The sequence below is a fragment of the Colletotrichum jinshuiense genome, chromosome 6 (genome assembly GCF_051148585.1).
Source record: "Colletotrichum jinshuiense chromosome 6, complete sequence".
Lineage (NCBI taxonomy): Eukaryota > Fungi > Ascomycota > Sordariomycetes > Glomerellales > Glomerellaceae > Colletotrichum > Colletotrichum jinshuiense.
The window spans coordinates 3466302-3492212 of record NC_139313.1 but is presented as its reverse complement, the minus strand read 5'-3'; the positions used below and the strand labels follow the sequence as shown (position 1 = coordinate 3492212).

Below are 25911 nucleotides of genomic sequence, written 5' to 3'. Positions count from 1 at the left end.
GTCAACTCGAATAAAGACTACATACATATTATAGTGGAAAACTTTTTACACGACTGTATCCCAAGACTTTATTGTAATTATGCCTCTGTAGCTCAGCGGCCCAAACGTCATATGCATCACACACTCGAAACCGCATGCGGACGAAACAGCTTCATCCGCATGCAAGATACCGTTGGAGCTAGAACTCAAAAAGAAAACGGCAATGATCATCATGTCTAACAGCAAAATTAATTGAAAGGGACGAGACTCGAACTCGCGCGGGTTGCCCCACCAGGAAACAGATGTTAAGCTGACCTTAACCTGGCGCCATAACCAACTCGGCCACCCTTCCATCAACACCTGGCTTCTAAAACTGGGATTATTGACAGTTTATGCGAAGAATTACAATATGGAGCCAACATGGCTAGGGCTTTGCTCAGATTGGGTTGCTTTGACAAGATGGAGAGAGCGGAGAGGGCCTAGCAATAAATACCCCATGTCCTGGCTTAGTGGGTGGGGTATTCCAACCAAAAAACCAATTGGTTTACACAAAATCAAAGCAGCTAGCCCACTTAGTAAAGCTCCTCGAAATCGAAACCTTCTGTCCTGCAGCCCGTGCTGCTAGTCTCTGTGGTGGGTTCAAATGGATGGTTATTCAGTTCGACTCCGCTGCTGGAGTCCTGCTGATTTCCCTGGGAAGACGGTGGGTCGTCGAGGCTCATTTGACTGCTGTATCCGAGGTCTTCGTCGTCCGTTTCGCTGTCTAGGCTTGGAGCTTCAGTCATCTCAACATCTGGTTGCTCAACATCGATTGTGACAAGAACTTGGGTGTCTTTTAGTTCTTGTTGGAGCGCAGACTGGACGGCAGCTTTCAGAGACAGTGGGTCAGGCGCGGCTGCTTGGGCTTTGGTTATGCATTGCTGACAAGGTGCGTTGTTGGCGTGGCAAGAGGGACAGTGATAGTAACATGTATAGTGGACAGAAACTTTCACAGTCGTTCCTTCACTGCACTTATTACCCGCTGGTGGCTGCATATCTTATGTAGGGCCTAGTAGTGAGGGGAAAACTTACCCTAAAAATATGTGGATGGTGTTGGTGGTAAGTATGGGGTGAAAGTCGGGATGTTTCTTCAAAGGTGAGTATGAGACACACGAGCAGAGGCAGATTCTATATAGTTGGCTCCAAGTAAGATGAACAAAAGGAGGGGGAAAAATAACTAGACAATAAATTGCACAGCAGTTTCCACCGCTCCTTTGTTCTTTCTCAGGATCAATTTTACTCAAGGCCAAAAAGGAATCAAGGATTGGGGGTTGCTTGTCCAGATTACATTACAAAGACCAACAATACAAGCTGTTGGTTCAGACTGGGCTGTTCAGTGATCACCGAGTATGCTCAACTCGTCTGATATACATTGTTTTGATTAATATACCTAATTTGCTTCACAATTTCTGTTTCAATTCGCCCACGCCTTGAAACGTTGCTGTAACACAGAAGCTAAGCTGGATAACACCTTTGCGCGCATATCCGCTCAAATTATGTAAAGAAGCGGAATTTGAGTGATTTCTCCCCATCATCTAATTCAGATGTGTCAACGTCTTGGGCGCTAAGATTGACACCCTGGGCCTTGTTCCTCCGATTGTTTTCCAGTTTCATCCAGCCGCCCAGTACCAGGACGGAAACCATTGCGATGACATTACAGCAGCAAGTAGCGATGAGAGTGGGGATGTATTTGGGCGCATATTCCGTTCTGAAGGTAGCAGCTGACAAGATTCCCGCAAAATTGCCTAAACCTACTAGTAGGCCAGTTGTTGCAGCGCGGCTGTTCTCGTTCAAGTTGTTGTTGTTGTGCCACGACTGAACGAGACAAGAAGGAGTGTATGCGCCCGCTGCCATGAGGAAACAAGCAAAGTAGGCGACACCTTTGTTGTTAAGAACGTCTATGGCAATGAGAATAATCATCCCCACAAGCGACGTTGCCAGGGCACCAAATATATGAAAGGTCCGCTCGTGGAAATGGTCAGATGACTTGGCGACAATCAGAAGGATTACAAATCCAACAGCGTTAGGGGCGACGGTCCAGAGATTGGTCTTGATGACGCTGTATCCAAGACGTTGTACGATCTGGGGAAGAAAGTTCGAGGTGGTAGCGAAGGCGACAGGGTAGTTGAAGCAGATGAACAACCACATCACAAACTTCCAATCCTTCCATGAGGCGAAACATTCTTTCCAGTCAAACTTCGAGTCGACCTTGTTGGATCCATCTCTCAAAGTCCTGGCCAGTGCAGCGGCCTTTTCCCTGTCGTCCAAGAACCAAGCTGTGGCTGGGGAGGCAGGAAGCCACCAGAAAGAGACCACCCCAATAATGACAGTTAAAAGCCCCTCAATGAGCATCAACCATTGCCAGCCGTGGAGCCTTGTACCCTCGATCTGGAATACACCGTAGGATATCAAACCGCTAAATGCTGCTGCCAATAGCGCGCTGCCGAAAAAGATGGCAACTCGAAAGCCTAGCTCGGAGCGTCGATAGAACATGGTGAAGTAGAAGACAACGCCTGCAAAGAATCCAGCCTCACAGGCGCCAAGAAGAAGTCGTAAAACCAAAATACCGGCGAAGTTTGTCGTAGCAATCTGGACTGTGGCGATGCCGCCCCATATTACCATCAAAGAGGGCAGGACCCATTTGGCCGAGAATTTCTTCGTGAGCAAATTAAGTGGAAGATCCAAAGTTCCGAATGGGATATAGAAAAGCAAAATAAGCAAGCTGTACTCGTTTCCCTTGAAGTTTAGATCTTGCTCTAGCCCATCGGTTTTCGCGTTTCCCAGGTTAGAGCGATCGACAGCGTTGAAGAAGTACATGAGAGATAAAAATGGAAGCAAAATAAAGTCAAGCTTCTTAACTATAAATTTTACACATAAGCCTGCGTGTCTTTTTGCCAAAGGAATTTGGGCTTGGTCTTACCATAGGACTTTTCGCCCTCGATATCTATGAAGTTGCCAACGCCAAGCTCAGGAGGTTGAGTAGAAGAAGACTCGACATCGTTCGATGATCTGTGCTTGAGACTATGGTTCGAATTTGAGGTGTTTTGAATCGTCGTCATTGTGGCAGGTAGAGACACACAGTTGTAAGTGCTATAATAAAGATTTAATAGGCTTTATCTAGTGATATAGAAGCACTAGAACGAATAACAACGTCTATGGATATGAAGCTGCGTTTTGGCTATGTGATATAGCTTTCTCTCCCACTCTTGCAAAAATTGAACCTGATTATGCACCATGCATCTAGATGGAGATTCTAATCTGAACGGGGTAGGTTCCAGCCAATCTCAACCACGGAGGTTCGGAGCAATGTCTTATCTGCAGCTTATCTTCTGCCGTTGAAGTTCATGAATCACAACATAATTGGACAGGATGTTATCGCAATTCCCGAGGGGGGTCCTAGCGAAAGTCGGCATAGATCCGACTGAGGTGTTACTACTCCCTGCATGCCCAACGACGTCATTGGATTTGTCGGTATCTTACTTATCTTGTATTTGCTACTTCAATTAGTCACTGATGTCACCCAGTCTGGATATTTTGATACCATGAGCTTCTAGACCTTTTATGACACCCCCAGTCTCAGAGCTTAGTTTGATCATAGATGTTGTCAACGATCAAATGGCATCCCGAGACACTTGCAGCCAGAGAGCTCATACTACAATATCTGGACAGAAGATTTCTTGAGATTAAGACTAAATATAGGTATTCACTACCGTGGTCATCGCAGTCATGAGGGGCTGGACTGCACGATGGCCATGAGCCGCGCTCCAGCGTGTGATCATTGGCATGACGATATGGTGCTAATAACCAATCTATCAAGCTAGGGTGAGGCTCTGGGCGTAATGAGGTCGATGACCTATCCAGTGATTTTGAGATCCTCGAGCGTGTTGTTATGAGTTCGCGATACAGCCTAGCCAGTCCAGCCTAGTTCAGAAACATGTATTCTCACCGCTGGACGACGTGTCGCCCGCTAGAACATATGCTCTCTTGTTTCGGCTCGAGTATGATTGGTTCCATTGCCATACTACTGATCTAGACCTCGCTACCCGAATCAAAATGACCACTGCCATCTCCACGTGGGTATTTGTGCGCCGCTTTGGATGCGTTGGGATATTGCCATTTCTACCAATACCTTCCATACGGGAGTCTAGACGCTTCCATCTCACATTTGCGATGCATCTTTGGGCGACCAAATTTCTGGTGACAGTGCGTATGCCATAGTTAGCGAAGGGCTAGGGTTCACCATGAGAGGCACCCCAAAGCTGATGGTGGATGTTTTCGGGTTTTACAAGGACATTCTAGCATCAGACTAATCTCTATGTGCCAATCAAGCAACTTACTCTCATGAGAATTCGGAAACCAAGTTTAATTTGGAGGACATTGCAAGAGATAGAGTAGTGTAGTAAAATTTGACAATACAACTAAACAAATGATCAAGATAGGCTCTCTAGGAAGCATACCTGCTCACAAGCGGGACAATGTGAATAGTTTTCTAGTTTTATTCTCGCCTGGTTCTAGATTATGAAGGAAATATCAGTAAGCCATTACTCCTCTGGCCTTTGCCCCTCCCATCTGCTACCGTCTTGGCGTTGACGCCTCTGCCGTACGAAGAACATCTTCTTCACGTAGTTCCCGGCTTTCAGCTTGCATGGCCTGACGTTACATCTTGCTGGGAAATCCGGGAGCGCAAGAGGGAAAATGCGGCAAAGCAAGATTTGCCAAAAACGGAATTGTGCCCATTGATTGGGCACAATACGAAGTGCGTGTGAACTGGCTCGGGCTGAAGAAGGTATTCGAACAACGTGGTACATAGGTCAGGTTCTCTAGCAAGCTGTAATCCCATCGCAAACCGAGGCATTGGAATCTGCAACCCTATCCAACCCCCGCGCTAATGAAGCTACAAAAGGTCTGCAGCTTGGTGCGTGGCTTGAGATCTGCGGGGTACGAAGAGTTGAAATCGACAACGCTGTTTGTTTCAAGCGCAGTCTTGACCGGCGCCACATTACTAACCGCCGCCATTGACTCACAGGTGTTCTAGACCTAAAATAGATGGGGCCCCGGGGTCCGGCCGCTCGCGGCCGCCTCCGATGTTAAGTCCGGACAAATTTCACACCTCCAGCACCCACCGGCCCGAGACCCTAGTCATAATATGTTAGTCATTCAACGCGGTCGCGGCTTGAGGCAAGAGGTATGCCAACCTAACAGCCAACCGCCAAGAGGAATTTGCAGGTTGAGCTCTTCTCAATTCCTGCATCGGCGGACGGAGTGGAGCTGATGGCCAATCCCGACCAGGGGCCGGGGTGGAGCTATGAACTTCTGAATAGAGTATTATGGGCCCTGGTAGGATTTCGCGGTTCAATATGAACTCGGATTGTATCTCGGGTAGTTTCCGGAGAAAAGTGTCTAAGAATACCGGGTTGATTACTTTCTAGTAAGATGAGGGGTGCGTTCGGGGTACGAGGCAAAGCTCATAATTGATTGCTGTCCGTGGCATTATTCAGCTCCCGATGACCACTACACGCATGGCCCTAAACTTGGAGCTGCATAGTATTACATGCCGGCCTGCAACGAAACGCGGGGTTCGGCTGGGAGGCTGGGGGGAGAACTGGATGATCAGTGCCCTATCCAACCCCCCTGTCGCTTTTCCGCTGCCGGTCTAGTGCACATCGAGCTAGTGTTGGCTTGTACTTTTGAGACTCTGTGGAGCCGGGAGGATTCCCGGCCCTGTCCTGTCTGTGAGTCGTTCCGCCGAGGTCGGGCGCAAAATGATGACCCTGTTGGACAGTCACAGGGAAAAAAAGAAAAAAAAAAAAGAAGTGTAACGAAATAAAAGCTGACGGCCACCCTGAGGATAGTCGAGGTTTAAGCGCTGCACCGTTAATTACTAATCCTCACCTTTTCTCCCGCTTTCTCGTCGGATCCCCCGAGGTGTCTTTGTTGGTCGTAGAGTCCTTCACATCCTGGACAAGGAGAAATTGAGCTCAAACGACATCAAGATGCAGGACATGAAAGAAAACAAGCCCGCGGAGTCGCCAGCGGCCTCGCTTGAGCATGCGACTGACCTCGATCGCCCGGTCTACGGCGACGAGGCTCCCATCGAATGTCCTCCTCATACGACGGAGAGCAAGCTCATCACCAAGATAGATTTCCGTGTGATACCTTTCCTCTGCGTCATGTATCTATTGGCTTTCCTTGGTAAGATATCCCCGCTGGCGCATTGAGACACACTGTCGCATCGTCGCCGCAGCCCGCCGCCACGGTGAAATTGGTACTAACTGTCGATGTGTGTCAACAGACCGAGTCAACATCGCCAATGCCAATGTTTTCGGCCTTTCAAAAGAACTGGGACTGGACGGCACCCTGTACAACAACGCCCTCGTCGTTTTCTTCGTCCCCTACATTCTGCTCGAAATTCCCTCCAACATCCTTCTCAAGAAGTTCAAGCCTCATGTCTGGCTGAGCATCAACATGTTTTGCTTCGGATTGGTCACCCTCCTCCAGGGCTTCGTTAAGAGCTACGCCGGCTTGTGCACAACGCGTTTCTTTCTGGGTGTTTTCGAGACGGGCATGTTCCCGGGAGGTACTGCGCCGCACAAATCCTTACTCCTACCTCACAAAGCTAACTGACAATGTCTACCAGCGTTCTATCTCATCGGAATGTGGTATCGTCGCCACGAAGCACAGCGCCGCTATTCCTTCTTCTTCAACAGCACCACACTCGCCGGCGCCTTCGGTGGCCTTCTCGCCGCCGCGATTGGCAAGATGGACGGCATCCGCGGCTTCGCCGGCTGGCGCTGGATCTTCATTCTCGAGGGACTCCTTACCGTCGTTGTCAGCGTCTTCTTTTACTTCTGGCTTCCCGACTTCCCCGAAGACGTCAAGTGGCTCACCAAAGAGGAGAAGGAATTTGTCTCCGCCCGCCTTCGGGCTGACCAAGGCCGCTCTGCCGCCGAGCGCAGTATTACCATAAGCGATGTTGGAAGAATCTTCAAGGACTACAAGGTCATTGTCGGGGGGTTCATGTACTTTGGCCTCATCGTCCCGGCTTATGGATATGCCTACTTTGCGCCGGGTATCATTCAGACATACGGTTACGGCAGCATTCAGACCCAGCTACACAGCGTGCCTCCTTGGGTTGTGGCTTTTGCTTTCTCGATGATGGTCGCGTTCATCTCCGATAAGATGCGTCATCGATTCCTGTTCGCCATTCTTGCCATCTGCGTCGCCATCGCCGGCTTCGCCATCTTGATCTCTGTCCACAACAACACGTCAGTTCAATATTTCGGCTTATTTCTTGTGGCGAGCGGGGCCTACACGGCAATGCCCATCATTGTATGCTGGTTTAATATGAATCTCGGAGGTCATCACCGACGCTCTATCGGGAGTGCTTGGCAGGTTGGTTTCGGGAACATTGGTGGCATTATCGCCGTCTTTGCTTTCCTGAAGAAGGATGCGCCCAAGTACATCCCTGGGTATAGCATCAGTATCGCTTTCGTTATCTTGAGTGGTCTTTCCTGTCTTGTGTATGCTATTGGGTGTTGGTCTGCGAACCGGAGTAGAGACCAAACTGCGGGCGAGTCGACTATCACGGAGGAGGAAAAGACAGAATTGGGAGACATGTCACCCGATTACAGATATCTTCTGTAGTCCTGTACGCTATCATTTCAGACTACTTATAGAGACAGATTTGTTAAGCAAGTGTCCCTTTTCCCTTATGTTGTTAGAACTGTTGATTGCAAGTGTGCCATTTGCTACTGCAGGCAGTCTTTCTGCGTTATGCTTGCTATTATTCTCTGTCGGATAGGTTTGGCGCAGGGCATTCAGATCCAAAAGTACCCTCTCCCTCATGACGCCTCAAGAGGCGGACGTTTAAGCATCTATTCTTTCTATACAGGTCGATGCATACCGGCTGTTCATTCGTTGGTTTTATCTGCACACCATCGACGAATACGATGGGATTAAGAGTCACGTGCTCGCATGCCTGCACTTCCTCTCCAGTCAATATCCAACACATCCTACTTTCTCAATCTCAAGAACGACTGACATGATTGACAAAACTGCACCATCTCCCAATTCCCCCCCCCCCCCCCCCCCCCCCCCCCTTTCCACTTCTATCCCAATCATGACAACTCGCAAAGGTGGCGTATTTGGAGCGTCAGGACGCGGCGGTATGGGCGGTGCTGGTCGCATCTGCCGTTTGAAGAACCATATAATCCCCATAACGGATCATGCGGGGCGGTCGGCTCTCATCTTCCTCTAAGGACGCGAGACTTGCTCCTTGCTGCCGCTACTATACAGCTTCTCTGTCTACTTTACGCACGCCACTGTGTCTCAGGCTATAGTTGATACCACTGCGCTTGCAGGCGTCATTTATGGAAACCGCTGGGCTACATACCGCCTCGAGCTGTATTTCCTCCCCGCAGGTTCGTATGACGACTGCATCGTCCACTACCATGCTGAGAAGGCGGTGCGTGGCGACTATGTGTCACAGGTGTATGCGTTACCCACTACCTACCTACGAATACGAAGATACTGCGTCATACACTCTGCTTGACAACAACTCTAACAAGAACATTCTCCCAGCCTACGTCTGAATTATCAAGACTGGAATGCCCCGTTTAAGATAACCCTTCGGCAAATCATATAGGTGATTGTCAAGACACAACTGGTGCAGGCGAGAAATAAATAACTTGAGGGTCAAAGAATGATGTAAACTAACAGCACAATAACTAAAATTGAATGGAGTGGGGTTGTCCAAACCTGAAGATGTATTCGATTGAATTATTGATATCCTGATTACGTAGAGGAAGCGCACTCCAGGTCATGTATGTACTTGACGCTCATTATTAGACAATTGATTCGTCTCTAGACTCCTTATCACTCCATTGTTCCGCTGGATCACTATATACCTTGCTCTTCCATAAGGACCCAAACACCCCGCCCAGAACCAACATAATGCCACACTTCAACTACAAACGAGTCAACACACCATCTTCGGTCTTGAATATGCATGTATACAATTACTTACCTCAATGGTTAATGCTTGATGTGATGCAAGGAGTGGGATTGTTGAGGCTGCTAGGAAACCCAGGCTCTGGGAATAGTTTTTGCGATAGTGCTTGCCAGGCGAACTGACCACGACACGAGGAAGCCTCCAGCAGCCTGCAACAGAATCAAAGCCCACACTAAATCTGTGTATCCGGAGAAGAAACCTTTAACTCCGAAGTCTGTTTGCCACAAATAACCCCCTACCGCACACAAACCACTGTAACACGCCAGCTGAGCATTGCGGACCATAAAACTGTTCTCTGAGGCTTTCAGTACTGCTTCCATGTATACGCCAGCAAATGCACTGCACGTTCCCGCCACCACCATAGCAACCGTTCCAAACATCATATCTTTGTCTACTGCGCTGCCACGTGGGCCTTCAGAAGATTGTGCGGCAGAACCAATCTGTACCATGACCATGCCTGTTGCCATGATGACCAAGCAAAGCCATTGTTGTGGCTGGAGAATCTGCTTCAGAAGGATCTTGCTGAATATTGGCGTCAGAATGAGTTTGACCTGCGAGAGCATCAAGTATGGGAGAATATCGAGGTGGTACGCCCCGATGCTCTGGCTAGTGGCTGAGAGTGTGTATAAGAAGGCCGGAATGGCGGAGTTGCTGTGGCCTTTGTGGACGTAGCCAAAATAACCGGCAGAAAATGCCAAGTCACCCATGTTACTATGAAGGAATCCCCACGCGGCGCCGACCAGAGATATGAGCAGCTTCAGGCCCTCGGACAAGATGATGGCGCTCAGAGGCTCGTATCGTATGGAATTGCCCTCTGGACGGGTCTGCAGTCTATGCTGCAGCTGATGATTGATCATTGTCAGATTTGACGCCGAATGAAAGGTGACCTAGATATGAGATATGGGCGCGTCATTTTCCAACGTACCAATATGCTGCCAGCATTCTGACATGTGAGCTTTTAAGCGTTCCGTCAGCTCGGTTTGTCTAGATTTTGAGTGTCACAAGCCTAGACTTACCGCGGCGAGAACGATTGCAGCTGTTCGGACACGCCAGTAGCGTGAGCCGTTGCTTTTTTCCATGGCTTGATTGAATTTACAAAGTCAAAGGGGTATCTTCTGTTTCTCTGTGGCCACATTTTTCCACCTTGCCAACCAACGTGCTGTTTCCCCCTCAACAATCACCAACGGGCTTTTGACTTTGTCAATGCATGTGGAACCAATCAACGACAGGCAGAGCTAAGCCCGGTCCTTATAAATAGGCCGGAATCTCCACCTAAAGCTAATTAGAGCGGCTAAATACGAGTTTCGTTGCATCGAGAACCTTGCAGCAAGCAGCGCCCCATACGGCTACCTCAGATGAGCGCTTTGTCTTTTCAAATACCCCTTGCTGCAATGTTCGTATTCGAAGGAAAGTCTTTAGCGCCAAGCGTTACCTTGGCTTCGAAATATGACTTAACACTTCTTGTTTTCTACTTTAAATTTTCTATCTGGGCACTCCACGACTTAAACGACCTGAAGAGTAGCCTACAACCTACACTGGCGTTGTTTCGAGCTTGAAGCTTTTCGCGTGGTGCCACCCCATCGCGTTTCTGAGCCATGTTCACCTCTACAAAGCGTGCGGTCGCACTGACTTGTGCCGTCTTTGTTTTCGTTCTTCTGTCCGGCTATCAATCAGTCAAGCACAACTACATTCCGAACCCCCTGGGACAGATTCTGAAGAATGGCACCTCGTCCGTCGTGGAGATAACGCCATTCTGGACCACCGAAGAACTTGAACCCCGATTTGCTTATGTGCAGTATGCAACGGATATTGATTATCTATGCAATGCGGTAAGTCTTATTATATCCTATAACCACCACAGTTGCGAGCTGCACGCATTGTATAGATGCAGTTTAAACTGATACAACTATGCTAGGTGATTAATTTTAACCGCCTAGAGAAATTCGGTGCCAAACACGACCAGGTCCTGATTTTCCCTAAAACGTGGGCGAGAGGAGACTCTAGAGAGGCAAAGGCCATTCAGAAAATCCGAGACAACTCTCCCGATATCGTCTTGCGACCTTTTAACCTGATCACCACGCATAAAGGCGAGCCAACCTGGTCCAAGAGTCTCACTAAGTTTCACGCCTTCGATTTAACTGAGTACACACGCGTCCTGGTATTCGACTCTGACTCGCAGGTTCTCAACAGTATGGATCACTACTTCCTTGCCCCACAGGCTGCTGTTGCTGTCCCGCGTGCGTATTGGTTGAACGAAATCAATGCAGTTAAGCAGGTGCTAGGTTCGCATATCATGCTCCTGGAGCCGAATAAGGCGCGCTATAAGAAGATCGTCGATGAGGCGCTAAAGTCAGGTGACTTTGATATGGAGGTTATAAATCATATGTTTAAGGATTCAGCTATGATTCTACCACATCGACGGCTGGCCCTTCTGACTGGAGAGTTCCGAGGCAAGGATCACCAGAAGTACCTTGCGCCTAACGAGGAGGATGAGGAGTGGAACGCAATGGCCGAGGTCTCAAGAGCGTACTTGGTTCACTTTAGCGACTGGCCGTTGCCAAAGCCTTGGGTACCGCATACAACTGCTCAGTGGGAGGCTGCCCTGCCCGAGTGTCTCAAGGACGAGAAAGAACGGCCTGACCGACCTAAATGTGCTGATCGGGTGATGTGGGAGTCTATCTACGAAGACTACAAAACCGACAAGGCCCAATATTGCAAGCCTTTCTGATCTTAACTGCACACACTGCTCACCCAGCGCCCCCAACCTTAGGGCGACTGGTGATCTGGCCGCAATTGAGCGACATAATGGCATGAGGGGGTTCGATTTTGTGCCACAAGGCGGAATCTCTGGGATAATGTTCCTCCGCGCCCCGCCACGTCATTAAATCCATCCCGAATCATCCCTGCATATCATCTTCACCCATTTTACCCCATCAATTCTTTTACAGTCTGACAGCAAAGTCTTAATTTCAGCCAAAGTTTCCACCAGATTCAAATTCAAGCGATGGCTCATGAACCAGATCAAAGGATTCTACGCCGCTGCGTTGACCTCGCAAAAGAAGCCCTCGACGCAGGCGATGATCCTTTCGGGTCTGTATTGGTCGACTCAAACGGCAATATAATCAGAGAAGACCGCAATCGCACCGTCACCGGCGAGAATGGAGACGGAAAAAACGACGCAACTTTGCACCCGGAATTCACTCTCGCCCGTTGGGCGCAGTTGAACCTCAGCAAAGAGGAGCGGGCAAAGGCTTCAGTGTACACATCGGGCGAGCACTGCCCCATGTGCGCAGCAGCGCATGCCTGGGTTGGATTGGGCCCGATTTTCTACGTCTCCTCAAGTGCGCAGTATGCGTCTTGGCTCAGAGAGTTTGGGGTCACGCCAGGGGGAAAGGTCAATCCGCTTGCAATCAATGATGTTGCGCCGAATATCCCTGTACAAGGTCCAATTGCTGGGCTGGATGAGGAAGTCAGGGCGTTGCACAAGAAGAAATTGGAGCGAGCATCCTGAAGGTGGTGAGAAGCAGGGTCAGAGTACGTAGGAGATCAAGACTTGGGCGGAGTTAAGCTGGCGGAATCGATCGATTAATATGGCGCATGAAAGGCAGGTGAACTTCATCAAGCAAATGACGAGGTGAACTGGTATTAGCACCTAATGCGCTAAATGAACTCAAGACTTCAAGGTCTGTCTGTTGCAGGGAGAAATGAAGCTCAGAACGAAGTATAGATGTTGGGGCTCTGGGTCTGTAGCGTAATGGGTAGAGAGACTTAATTTAACCAATACCGTATACCTTGCAGATACAGTTACATCTTGCGGCCGTGTTGACGACTAGGCCTGGAACGATCAACTCTTCACACCGAGATTGTACCCAGTGACTAGCCTTTTCTATTTCATCCCAGGTTCTTGGAGGCCATACACTCATTCACCTGGGTGGTCAAAACGATAGCGTTTCTCGCTATGCATTTAAAACAACGTTAGGTCACCAATCTTGAACGTTTGATTTGGCTGCATTTCACGAGGAAAAAGTGTTCAACGCAACTAACTTGCTTGATACTATCCTTTCAATATTTTGGAGAAGACACAGCTCAGATTCGAGCCTTCGCAGTTACCACACCCTAATCAAAGAGTGAACTCAGAGCAGCCCGGTCGACAACAGATAGAAAATACCCCAGCATGTGCTACATACCAATTTACGACGTTATGTGCTCCAACCCCAGATGTGGTGTCAAGTACACCACATTTAACGGCGCTCCTAGACGCTGCGGACAAACACGCCCCTGCAGAGACTTATTGCGCGTACCAGCCGGCGCCGTTAAACGCTGGTATTGCCCAGGCTGCACTGCAATGCCTCGCTGAATTTTAGTTGGCCCTAGCCGTTTGCTACGCAATTTTTGGTTTGTTTCTCTCGTTTGAGCAATGAAATAGGAGAGCCAGCCATTAAGACAGAAATGGTCGCCATGGCTAGTATATAAACCCTTTCAGATAGTTGCCAAAAATAAAAATGGTAAATTTGGTTCAAAAGTGCGTTCTCATATTCTGAATGAAGGCTGAGTCCTGTTTTTATCGTCATTGAAACCAATGCCGCTCCTATTTACGTTAAATTATTCTCTCTTTGCTGTTGAGCTTCCCGCTTCTCTTATCTTGGCTGGTCCTCACGTCTTCCTCTAGGGTTTCACGAAAGATTGTAATCTCGTAAAAAGAGAGACCGACAAGCTGCAATTTGGCTTTTCGTTTGGTAAGCCATATGAATCACGGCAAGTCGTGATGACCCCTGTCCGGCTATGTTTGCCGATGCTGACATCGCCCCTTCGTAAGCATCGGGCAAGTTGATTGGAACATCCTGCTGCCCTGCATCAGCTTACCTTACACAACACCACCGTGAGATAGCCTACATGAACTGAAGCTTGTATATCCATGAGGATTCATTATAGTAAGCGCCGAAATTATTTTTCCATCGTCGCCCGAGGATTGTTTCACTCTCTTATCTTGCTCACTTCTTCTTCACCAAATCAATGCGGAGTCTCCATCACGGCAACATGACCATCTTCCAAACTACAGAGGGCAACGCCCCATTCCCTTACCCCTCTATTCCATCCTCCGTTCATCCCCAAACATACTACCGCGTTATCGGTGACCTCTCTTCTCAGTCATCCTCCGGTATCCGCCCTCTCGTCGTCCTCCATGGCGGCCCCGGAATCCCGCACGCCTACCTCACCCCGCTCTTCATCCGCTACCACTCTCTCACCCAAACCCCCATAATCCTATACGATCAGATAGGCTGTGGCAAATCAACCCATTTCCCCTCCAAGGTCGGCGACGAGGCCTTCTGGACTGTCGACCTCTTCGTCGCCGAGCTCGAGAACCTGCTTTCCTACCTGGGTGTAGAGAAGTTTGATTTGTACGGCCATTCGTGGGGTGCCATGCTCGCGGCCGTTGTTGCCTCGCCCCAGTCGAGACTTGCCCCGAATGTTGGGAAACTGGTTCTCGCGAGCGGGCCTGCAAGCATGAAACTCTGGGAGCGGGCCCAACACAAATGGCTGGAATCCATGCCGGACACAGTTCGAGAAGCGATCGAGAAGGCGGACAGAGATGGGGACTACGGCTCTCCCGAGTACGAGGCCGCGGTGTTGGAGTATTACAAGGTGCATCTGTGTCGGACCTGGCCCTTCCCCAAGGCTCTTTCCGACGCGTTTGAGGAGCTGGAGAAGGATCCGACCGTCTATTCAACCATGTGCGGCCCCAGTGAAATTAGCATCACTGGAAACTTAAGGAGTAAGTTTCAGTCGTGTGTACCGAGTCGTCAATGACGAGTAACTTGATCGCTAAGATAGAACTGACGGTACGTGAACAGCGTACGACTGGATCGAGCAGAGCAAGGAGATCAAAGCATCCACATTGCTCATCAACGGCGAGTTCGATGAAGCTTCAGATCTTGTCGTCAAGCCTTGGTTCCAGAGCATTGCAAAAGTCAAGTGGGTTACCATCGGCAACGGGGGGCATATTGTGCATCTGGAGCAGCTGGAAAAATACGCTGGCATCCTCCAGGTGTTTTTGCAGGATGAGTAGGGTACAATAAGGACACGTTAAATACTTGGCAAGCTGCGTGGAAGAAGTACATAGTACTTTATGTGATGATCCAAGATAACACACAGCCAAAAGACTTGGAAGCAAGAGAGGTATTTTGACAGAAACTAAATCATGACAAAGTTGGCCCTTTCATGTCCGACGCCTCGAGCCATGATTTTCCGCAGGCTTTCTTGCATGATTTCCCTCTCGCGTAGATTGCATTAGTCATAAAAATCATTGCATCGAGTCGATGCCAACCATTAACACTCGACAAAAAGCCACACCAATTCATCTTCTCTTTGCACCTCCACGACGTCTCGGAATTCGCTCACCCTCCTCCTCAACCTCATGCCTAGCAAACAACCAACCGACATCTGTTAAGATGTGCTCCCCTCTCACAACATCTAAGTCCTTATACGCCATCCGCCTCCCGGATTCAAGAAAATATCCCAACTCTCCCGCTAACCTCCATGGGTGTGTCTCAGTCTCCCAGACCCACTCTTGAAACTCTTTCTTGGCTCGATTAAATACCGGCTCCCATGGTTGAATCCGTTTGTATACTACCGGAGCAAGCGGTAGATATGGACTCCACGCCCGACGTCGGAACTCGAGGTATCCCATCGCATGAAGAGACGCGAGCGAAAGAGTAGTTTCTTCAGAGTCGGGGTCAACCTGAAACGGTGTCGACGGGGCATTCTGCTCGAGTCTGGGGTCCTTTTCGATGACGAAATCGCGCTCCAGAAGACTAAGTACGTCTCTGATCTCATCAGTGTTGAGGTCCATAACGCTTCTGTCCTTGATAACCGGTATCTCCACGAAATCATGTACCGACCCAAACTTTTCAGCGCAGCATGGCCCAGCCGTGGATCGACAATACCGACAAAATGACAACACATCATTTTCGCCCTCCTCACACCAATCGCACGACGCCACGCAAAATGCAGTTTTCAAGAAGTGCCCCTCCTCCTCCTTTATACAGTAGTCCACTGCCAGTGACTGTAGCAACCGCACAGCCTGCTCATCGTAACCGCCTCGCTCTAGAAGGAAGATTGCCATGTCCCCCATAAGATGCTTGTGTTTGTCCTGCGTTCTTTCGGTCGGCGTGGTAAGTTCCGTGACATAGTGGGAGATGATCCTGTCAACGCTAGACACCCCTTTACTACATAGGCCTTTGTGAGGCCTTCCAAGTGCAACGTCCAGAGGGGTGTGCATTTCTCGGTTCTTTGTGGCTAGCAGTCTCTGGATGTAATCTACACCAGTCTCATGCTCCAGTCTCTGGCATGTCGAGTAGATCATTGCTGCGACCAGAGAATTATTCGAGGTCGTCGTATCCATGTGCAAGACATTCTGACCATAAAAGTCGATGCTGCCGATGAAGGAAGCCAGCTGAGGGTGCTTAAGCAGAACGGCTACAACCTGAGGCTTGCCGTTGTGCGATGCGACATGCAAAGCAGATCGCCAAACCTGGGAGGAATCGCCCGGCCACTTCTGGCCCTTGATTGGATCGGCACCTTTTTCGAGCAAATATCGAACAGTTCGCACATCTCCCTTTTGGCAGGCCTCGCCAAGTACAGTGAAGCCGATCGAGCTGACGACATCGTCGACGCCAAGCCCGTGCTGAATCAGCAGGTCGACAATCTTGTAAGCGGCACCGTTATCCTCCGATATCGCGCTGCAGACGCACGATCTTCCCATTGAGCATCTCGCCTGGATGTCGGCACCTTTTTCGAGAAGAAACTTGACAAGCTGGATATTGCCTGATTCACAAGCCATGATCAGAGGAGTCTCTCCGGCGTATGATGGGGTGTTGACAGTCTCTGGCGCCTTTTCATACAGCAATTGCGCGATTTCCAGCCGGCCCCGGTGGCATGCCGACCACAGTGGTGTTTCCTGCCAGTGATATGACGGCAAGCTTGGATGAGCACCTGAATCGAGGAGGTGACGAACAATTTCGATATGTCCTTCCCTGATGGCAATGTTGATGGGAGTTTCGTAAACAAGTCCCTCCTCAGCTTGGTAATTTACCAGATCCGGCTCATGCTGCAAAAAAAGCTTGCACACGTCGAGGTTGCCTTCCTCTGCTGCACGGTACAGTGGTGTGGTGGAGTATCCCGGGGAAAGAAAGCGCTTTGTGTCCGCACCATGCTCAAGTAGACATTGAACAAGCTCCGGGCTTTGGTCGCTGGCTTCTATGAGAATGTGGTTGAAGCCTTCTGGTATGTAATTAATGCTGGGAGGCAGCGAATTCTCAAGCAGGACCTTAGTCATACCGATTTCTTTGGAATCGATAGCTGCGTCGAGAGGTCCTGGGAGGCCATATGCTTCTTCGAGGGTGGGATCCGCCCCATGCCGCAAAAGGAGTTCGACCATCCTTTGATCCTTGAGGGAAATGGCCTCCATCAATGGTGACTTAGCGTACCTTTTTGACTTGCGATCAATGGTGTTGATAGGTGTTTGGTATGCTAAGAGCAGTTCAACTATGTCAGAATTACCGGTATCGTCGGTATCGTCTTCGCCATTGCTGTATCGATGTTAGTTTTGTGGTTGCTGCAAGAATTGTCGAAGTACAGCGAGAAATTGCCGGAAAAGAACACAAATGGAAGAAAACACCGCCATAGAATAACGGATATAAAAAATAAAAAACAATCACCCGCTTACCTGTTCTTATTTGTTGTTGTCCTGGCCATATTGACTGCCATATATAGTGGCGTGTCATCTGTTGATCCTGGAACGCGGCAGGAACTCGCTCCTGCTTCTAGGAGAAGCTCGGCTGCTTTGAAGTTGTCGTCCGATATCGCAAAGCACAACGGGGTTCGACGCGTAAATGCCGTTGCGTCGGTTGATACTGATACCCCATCCGAAAGAACATCAAGATCTACATCAGGCCGCTTCAGGAGATGAGGAAGCCAGTCGGTGTACATTGGAGCGGTCAGCAGATGAATCGCAGCAAATCCTCCATTGTCAAGCTGATTTACATCTTCCACTCTCTCCAGTATCAGCAAAAATACGTCAAAGTATCCTTCAGTGATCGCTGATGTCAGCGGTATTTGCGGACTAGGCCCCCGGAACCTCAGACTCAAGTCAACGTTGTATTCAATCAGGATCTTTATGATATCGGTATACGAGCCGGTGAACGCTTCGTGTAGAGGAGTGACACCGTGGATTGTTGAGATATTGGGGTCTGCCCCAGCTTGGAGGAGCAACTCAACTGTTGTCAGTTGACCACTGCTACAGGCTCCGAGGAGGCACGTTTCTCCGTCGAAGCCAAAGAAGTTGGGGTCAGCTCCGGCTTTGAGCAGAGAAATGATCAGATGTTCCGTAAGGCTCTCGTTGGCTGGTTTAAGGCGTTTGCACATTATCATCAATGCCGTCTCGCCGTAGATGGGATCTCGCTCGTTAATGTCAATGGGCCACTGAAGAAAATATTCGATCATGTCTGGTAATCCCTCCGGAACCATTGCAGCGTGCATCAATGGAGTCAGTCCGGCGGCGTCTTTAATCCAGTAATCTTGTCGAGCTCCCCAGAAACCAAGCAGCCTTCCAAGGCCAGGGTAGTGCTGTCGTTGTCTCTGGAGGAACCTGCAAAGTCTAGACGTCTCCATTTTCCATGACTGTTGGCCAAGCGCCTGCTCCCAGTGTATATCTTGAAGCTCGTGAGCCAAATGAGCAGCGTTTGCCTCTATCAAAGCAATGACAGGGGGGATATGTGAGCAGGAAATGTATGTATGATACAATGGTGTTCCAACTGTCATCCGCGTAGTTGCAACTTCGTAACAAATATACCCTGACCAAGTTTGGTAACAAGGAGAAGAAAAGAAACGCCGAAGCTGGGGCAATAGCTTCAAGCCTTTGTCCTGAGATTGACGAAGGTGTTCCCGCCAGTTACTGGCAGCATACTTGTAGAATGGGTAGTCGTTGGACATGCGAACGGACAGTCCGCCTGTGAAAATGGGTTGCGAAAGATACTTCAAGCATAGAAAGGTCATGTTCGCGTGTTGTTCTTCCTCGCTTATATACGAGCGGAAGTGAATATCAAACGAGGGGTGTATGGAGTAAAGCTCGGAGTCGCCGACAACGGTGATCAGTCGGGAGCACTGGTGTAAGACAACCATCTGGAGGTCGAGAAATCTGAGGCGGGGATCTTCGTGGAGGCAAGAAATGGCGTCGCGTATCTCATCTCTAGTAACGTCGGTAATAGCTCCAAGAACTATCTGTACTGTGGATAGAACGTAGTTGTTGTTACCGATGCTCTGAAACAAGGGGAGGAGCTCGTAGTCGTAGTATCGCCCAAGCATTTCAGGGCACGGAAGGCGCCTGTACTTTATGAAGTATCCGTAATCTTTGTTCTCGGCTGTTGTCACAGCGTCTTCAAGACAGTACTTGGCGAAAAAGAAGAAAGATGCTGCTTCATTCTTGATAAAAGAACAAACCTTGCTTGGTGGTTCACTTGTCGACTTTGCTTTAAAGAGGCCCTCTGAGACGGTGTCCACGTATTTGCTAATGTCTTTCCGTATATTATCGTCGGTCATTTGGATACGAATTGCTTTCCAAGACGCTAAATCAATAATCTCATTGGGGCTGTAGGTGAAGAAGAATTTGAAGTTGACAACTTCTCGAGGGAAACCTTGCGATGGGCCTGTTGGAGCCGAGATTGGTGCTCTGCCAGCTGCAGGATGGTCGATGAGGCTGCCTACAAGACGAAGGAATTCTCGGGCATAAGTGACATCACACCCATCGAGCCCGTCCACTATCATGAAAACTGATGTTGTCTTGGGTGGCCCGGCGGTTGATTGCATTTTGGCCATTATATCGCGTAGGATGTCGACAAGTGAAGCTAGGTTGAATCCCTCGCTGCCAGGTTGGGGGAATCGATGGTGCGTCGCCAGATAGTCGAACCACTGAGGCCGGGCTCTCAAGATTGATCTGATAAAGTACTCCATAATGGGTGGTTTTTTGTTGCCTGTAGCACTTACATTGCAGAAGAAGGAGAGCACTATGCTGTCGTTTGAAAGTGAATGGGGATGATCCCAGGATAGATAGTTGCCGACAGACTTTGCCAAATGTGTCTTGCCACAACCTGCGTTGCCTGAGACATGACATATGGCTGTATTCTTGGACTTGGCCCATTCTAGAAAGAAGCGGTGGCGTTGTATCCATGTGCAAGTGTCGGGCAGAGGGTGAATATCAAGTCCAAGGTGGATCTCGTCCCATCCGCCAAGCTTGTTTACGAGCGTATCTCGATGCATCTTCATGCTCTCTGGCTCATGCATATGATTAGTTTTCTCTACTATATCTGGGGAGAAAACTACTCCAAATACAAGGAATGGAAGCAGATGGATTTACCGGTCTCCCTTTTTCTACCCCAGAGTAGAAAATGGTCATTATTTCGGTCTCGGACTGGCGGCCGATGAATTATTGGGATGCGCGCCGGTGGCCCTTTTTTCTCAGGCCCTTCTGCACGAACACTGTTTAGACCCGAACTTTCACGTTGCAACTGAATCTCGGCCAGAGGTACTAACCTGGACCTGGCGACGGGGGCCTCGGAGTTGATGTGTTCAGTTGCACAGGCGCTGGAGGGGGGATGAGGACAAAACTGGTGTTTTCCGTCGAGACTTTTGCCACCATGCTTGAAAAGTGGTCTGATAGAATACTATAGGTCCGATCTGAAGGCGAGGAGAACTGTGTCAACTGGAAATGATGACAGTTCACTGCTACAGTCTTGGTCTGCGAGGGCTTCATCTCGCCAAGTTGTTTCGGGACAACCTAGATTTCGTGTGAGCCATACAGTTGATATCACTCAAGACAATGACGAAAGGGCTCACCAGGGTTTTATAGGAAGAGGCGTCATCTGACATTATTTCAATTCTTCTCATCGCAACAACGTTGAGAATTTCCATGCTGGGCGGGACTTTTTCTCCAAAGGCCTTGTTGATTTCTCGAACAGCCTCCGCGAATTGTCTTGTGTCTTCTGGAGAGGGTTTGGGAGAATTGTTCTGTAGGTTAGCTGCCACTGTCGTTTTCACTGCTGTCAGAACGGCTTCAGAGTCTGTGCAGTGATGAACTGTATCCAAAAAGACAATGCCGGCCGTGCAATCCCCAATGGGAAAATACTCCACATAGTTCGAGAAGAGTTCAGCTGCCTGGATGACGGATTCTTCAATCAGCGAAATCATGTCTACTCAAGGGATCCTATGCAGTACCTTCTTGACAATTGTGCCTCCAAGCCCGTGGGCTATGAAAATGGTGGGGCCGCCCTGTGAGCAGATGTATGAGTTACAAGGGACGCAAGATCTTGGACGGTACGGAGGACGAACTATGTATTCCCTGTAGGCAGCCAGGATGGAGTCCAGAAGGTCGTCGGCGTGAAGTGCGATGCTGGCTGGGGTCATGTTTACCGCGGGCTCTGAGTTGTATCCATACACCCATACTCGAACGTTGTTCTTCAGGTTGCCAAGGAAGTCGGGATCCGAGATCCAAGTCTTGCCAGACGCGTCGTGGTGCCATGTCGTCTTGGCAGATCCGCCCAGGTCATGAACAAATATGAGGCTGTTCAATGTCAGTCACGCTGAAGGCTATTCCACAATGCGAGGGCCGCCTACTTTACGCGAGGGCGCCATCCAGGCGGTGCGAGATTGATATTAGGAGGATAAACTATCTCCAGGCTTGGGACGACCATAGTGGAGAGGAGCGAGTGCTGAGCAAGCCCCATCTAAACATGCGCTTTGCGTGTGTCTGCAACGTCTAGTTGAAGTGCAAACATCTAGGGGGTTGAACGTGAAGCATTGAAAAGTGTCAAACCCCGAGGGTAAATTGGCTACACCGCCTAAATCAATCAGGTTGCAACGGCCGACATGAGTCTCACGGCGATAACTACGGGCAATGGTCCCAAGGCGGCGACCTCATGTGAGGAGTTGTTGCCTTGGGGCTGAACAGGTGGATGTTGCGCTACGCGAGCTGCAGCTCTAGCCTGGAATTCCAATGCTCTCAACGAACGGTAGTTAGGTCTGCACTGCCAGCGCGGCATTTCGCTGCGGCTGAGCCCTGTCTAGCATTGAGCAGGTCATCTTGTCAATGCAGGCTGCTGTCAGCCACACTAACCTGCTGGTGCTAAGATTTAGTTTGCCATTGGGAGGGGTTTTCCGTAAACGCTGCTATGGCTGCACTTGCGATGAAGCCCAGGCAGAAATTATCGGGCGGGCTTCCTGTCCATCGTGGGCACTATCGATTGTGTCCTCACTTTGGCCGCCCTGTCTTGGACTGATCAGAACATGTCGGAATAAAGGCCGCCGAAAGGTCGCCGGAAGAATGTTGGTGGCTGGGTGGGCAGGCATTCCCAGCTGGTGACACTTGAAATCAATTAAACGCGTGGTGGGGCTTTACCGGATCGAAAGGCGCGTCATGACCTCACGAAAGAAAGTGCGGCGCGCGTCAAGCTCGTGCTCTTCCCATACAATTCCTTACTCACCCCCACTCCGGCAGCCACTGCTCGCGACCGAAACCTCTCGCAACTTTTTTTGGCTGCTGACTTCACCCCCCTCGACACTCATACATTCTGTTGTTGTTCAATTCTGTGCTCTGCCACCGTTCCTTATTAACAACTCATCGACGAACCCGCCCTATTGAATCGGCCACTTGCAGCGACGCAAGATGGGTATCAAACACCTCTTCCAGATCATCAAGGAGGAAGCTCCAGATGCCATCAAGGAGGGAGAGATCAAGGGCCACTTTGGCCGCAAAGTCGCCATTGTACGTGTGACCCTACTGCTTCTTGGCCAAGGAGCACTGCTGACAGTCAACAGGATGCGTAGGCTTCCCAGCAAAGCCAGTTGCACTTCGCACATGCTAACCCAGGTCCAGGTCCATGAGCATCTACTCCTTCCTCATCGCCGTGCGATCCGATGGTCAGCAACTTATGAATGACAGCGGAGAGACGACATCACATCTTATGGGTCTCTTCTACCGTACGCTCCGAATGGTCGACAACGGCATCAAGCCCCTTTACGTTTTCGACGGCGCTCCGCCCAAGCTCAAGTCTGGCGAATTGGCCAAGAGATTCCAAAGAAAGCAGGAAGCTAACGAGGGTCTGGAGGAAGCCAAGGAGACGGGTACCGCGGAGGATATTGAGAAGTTCTCCCGGAGGACGGTGCGGGTCACCCGCGAGCACAACGCCGACTGTCAGAAGCTGCTCAAGCTGATGGGTATCCCCTACATTGTTGCGCCAACCGAAGCCGAAGCCCAGTGCGCTGTGCTTGCCCGTGCTGGCAAGGTATATGCGGCCGCTAGTGAGGATATGGACACCCTCACCTTTGATACGCCCATCTTGCTGCGTCATTTGACCTTCAGTGAGCAGCGGAAGGAGCCCATTCAGGAGGTTCACATCGACAAGGTGCTGGAAGGTCTCAACATGGAACGCAGCCAGGTACGTCCAACTCGTCGCTGTTACGTGCAAGATTCTTTTTAGCTTACTCACTGTGTAGTTTGTCGATTTCTGCATTCTCCTCGGCTGCGATTACCTCGACCCCATCCCCAAGGTCGGCCCATCGACAGCGTTGAAGCTCATCCGCGAGCACGGCACATTGGAGAACCTAGTCGAGGCGTTCAAGAACGACCCAAAGCAAAAATACGTGATCCCAGACGACTGGCCGTTCGAGGACGCCCGGGAGCTCTTCCTCAAGCCTGACGTGAGGTCGGCGGATGACCCGCTGTGCGATTTTAAGTGGGAGAAGCCCGACATGGATGGGCTGGTTCAATACCTTGTCACGGAGAAGGGCTTCTCCGAGGACCGTGTCCGGGCGGGAGGTGCCAGGCTAGAGAAGAACCTGAAGAGCAACCAACAGGTTCGATTAGACGGCTTCTTCAAGGTGATTCCCAAGACGGACGAGGAAAAGGCAGCACACAAGCGGAAGCTGGACGCCAAGAATGAAGAGAAGAAGAAGAAGCAGAAGACGGAAAAGAAGGAGAAGGCAGCTGCCAAGGCAAAGCCTCGTGGGGCTTAGTCCCGACATTGTCTGGCAGTTGAGGAGAAGCTAACGAATTTCGAAGTGGTAAATTTCTTTGTTTTTTTTTAGGCTGTCTATTCAGGACGGCATCGTGTATGGGAGGAGATGCAGTGGGATGATACCCAATGCGGGTTACTTTGACGTGGATTACGGCGTTTGGGGTCAAAAGTGAGATGGTTTGCTATCGCGGTGGGTGGAAACGTATGTCAAATGCGTTGCTTGGGTGGACCTGCAAGCAACGAACTGAGCAATACTCTCGGAAATTGAGCTTCATTCCTACCAATTAGTGCGTGGTTTTGTGCCTCGCCTCAGGCCAAAACATCCAATGAAGAGAGTGAATAGACATTAGCTTGACCGAATCGTCGCCTTCCCCAGCTTACAGATGGAAGATGGCTGAGGTTCGGACAAATTGTTCAAGGCAAATATCCAGCCCCTCTCCCCCACCCGTTGCCGTCGTTGGTTCATCCAGACCAGCCCAGCCCACGTGCCATTTTGTGGGAGTGAAAATATGGCGAAGTCAATCCCTCTAGGCGGGTGGTAATCACGGTGAGATCTCCGGTACTCTGCCCCATGGGGTTTTGTGCCCCCCTCCGCTTTCGCGGTCGGTTGTCGGCTTGTCATGTGCATGCCTGGTCGACTTGAGCGCTTCGCTACCTCGATCGGCACGCTACCTCGAAAAGAGAGCAGTGTGGACATGCCGCCGTGCCACGGACAGCAAAAGCGGCGGCGGGGGTACCCCCACCTGACCAACCTCGCGGTTCCCATTGGCCGAGGGCATCCTAAAAAGATGCCGAGGTACGGGGTCGGTTCCACTCTTGCCAGCATAAGCATCAGCGCAGGAGGGAGGGACCGCTTGATGACATCAGCCGAAAGGAGAGAATGCGACGCCCGAAACAGACTTGAAGAATCATCACATGCACACGGCCAGCCAGTCGCACCAAAACGACCCCAGGCCACACAAAGTACGGCGAGGCCAAACAGAGCAAAAGTCAATGACACTTGCTGGAACAAGGCAGGACGAGAAGAGGCTGCACTGCACGAGAGCACATGACACGAATTAGTGCATTACCCCCCTGCCCTCCCCCATGACAAAGGCTACTAGCCACGGCTCTCAAACCCATCCTGCCCAGCCCCCGAGCCAATGCCTGTGCAGACAATGGAAACCAGTAATTGGCATTGCTTCGGTTCGGCACACATTTCCTTCCCCACACAATTGCCCCCGAGATTCCGCATGTTCGCTGCAGTGCACTAATTCAAGTTACCCAACCTGAGCTGGTTGCTGTGGGGGAACCTTGAACCGGGGAGCCAAGGGCCAGCTCTCCAGCCTCGGAATACGCATGGAGTACCGCTGCGCTGCACGGGAAGCACAGCGTGCCTGTCGACAAATGGTCGGGTCATCCATGTACCTTGGCGTGGGATTTGGGCGCAGAGGTACATTGGCATTGGACTGCTGCTCGTTCTTCCGCTGCTTTGGGTGCTGCTGGGTCCGCCGCGCCATCCTTCCATTTGGGTCGGATGCGCGAGGTACCCTTCTTGCTCCATGCACCTTAGCTTCCCCGCCAACGCAAGGAGAGGTACCTGACTGATCTGACCTGACCTGGCCTCGACTTTACCGCAAGCATGTGATTGTCTGCCGTGGAGCATTTGCCGAACCTTGGCCGTCGCGACTCGTTTTCAACACATTTCCCCAGACAAACCTCTCCCGTCCAGGTCGTCTTTAAACATAATTGCCCCCCCTCGTCCCCTCTCATCTCTGCTCAAGGTTCTTTGTTTCCCCTCTCTACTCCGCTCCGCCTGTAGACTCCTTATACCCATCC

General features: G+C 50.3%; 7 protein-coding genes across 7 annotated transcripts; 4 read left to right on the top strand and 3 right to left on the bottom strand.

The window, feature by feature from the left end:
- Positions 1–1512: 1512 nt before the first annotated feature.
- Positions 1513–3077, bottom strand: EsH8_VI_000907 (uncharacterized protein; the record flags this gene model as incomplete). Its single annotated transcript, XM_083272160.1, has 2 exons — positions 1513–2876; positions 2939–3077. The coding sequence occupies 2 exons, from the start codon at positions 3075–3077 to the stop codon at positions 1513–1515; spliced, it is 1503 nt and encodes a 500-aa protein (XP_083127334.1).
- Positions 3078–6011: 2934 nt separating this feature from the next.
- EsH8_VI_000906 (major facilitator superfamily domain-containing protein) lies at positions 6012–7662 on the top strand (the record flags this gene model as incomplete). The annotated part of the gene is made up of 3 exons (XM_083272159.1): positions 6012–6210; positions 6311–6595; positions 6656–7662. The coding sequence occupies 3 exons, from the start codon at positions 6012–6014 to the stop codon at positions 7660–7662; spliced, it is 1491 nt and encodes a 496-aa protein (XP_083127333.1).
- A 1431-nt stretch (positions 7663–9093) lies between these two features.
- On the bottom strand, positions 9094–10107 carry EsH8_VI_000905 (uncharacterized protein; the record flags this gene model as incomplete). Its single annotated transcript, XM_083272158.1, has 3 exons — positions 9094–9870; positions 9954–9983; positions 10045–10107. The coding sequence occupies 3 exons, from the start codon at positions 10105–10107 to the stop codon at positions 9094–9096; spliced, it is 870 nt and encodes a 289-aa protein (XP_083127332.1).
- A 516-nt stretch (positions 10108–10623) lies between these two features.
- EsH8_VI_000904 (uncharacterized protein) lies at positions 10624–11756 on the top strand (the record flags this gene model as incomplete). Its single annotated transcript, XM_083272157.1, has 2 exons — positions 10624–10857; positions 10944–11756. The coding sequence occupies 2 exons, from the start codon at positions 10624–10626 to the stop codon at positions 11754–11756; spliced, it is 1047 nt and encodes a 348-aa protein (XP_083127331.1).
- A 2309-nt stretch (positions 11757–14065) lies between these two features.
- EsH8_VI_000903 (uncharacterized protein) lies at positions 14066–15095 on the top strand (the record flags this gene model as incomplete). Its single annotated transcript, XM_083272156.1, has 2 exons — positions 14066–14801; positions 14881–15095. 2 exons carry the CDS (start codon positions 14066–14068, stop codon positions 15093–15095), a joined length of 951 nt encoding a protein of 316 aa, XP_083127330.1.
- A 461-nt stretch (positions 15096–15556) lies between these two features.
- On the bottom strand, positions 15557–21771 carry EsH8_VI_000902 (uncharacterized protein; the record flags this gene model as incomplete). The annotated part of the gene is made up of 9 exons (XM_083272155.1): positions 15557–15561; positions 15695–17616; positions 17754–20352; positions 20439–20549; positions 20615–20858; positions 20918–21235; positions 21296–21349; positions 21410–21641; positions 21695–21771. The coding sequence occupies 9 exons, from the start codon at positions 21769–21771 to the stop codon at positions 15557–15559; spliced, it is 5562 nt and encodes a 1853-aa protein (XP_083127329.1).
- Positions 21772–22742: 971 nt separating this feature from the next.
- On the top strand, positions 22743–24091 carry EsH8_VI_000901 (multifunctional nuclease RAD27; the record flags this gene model as incomplete). The annotated part of the gene is made up of 4 exons (XM_083272154.1): positions 22743–22841; positions 22895–22899; positions 22953–23514; positions 23573–24091. 4 exons carry the CDS (start codon positions 22743–22745, stop codon positions 24089–24091), a joined length of 1185 nt encoding a protein of 394 aa, XP_083127328.1.
- Positions 24092–25911: the final 1820 nt, after the last annotated feature.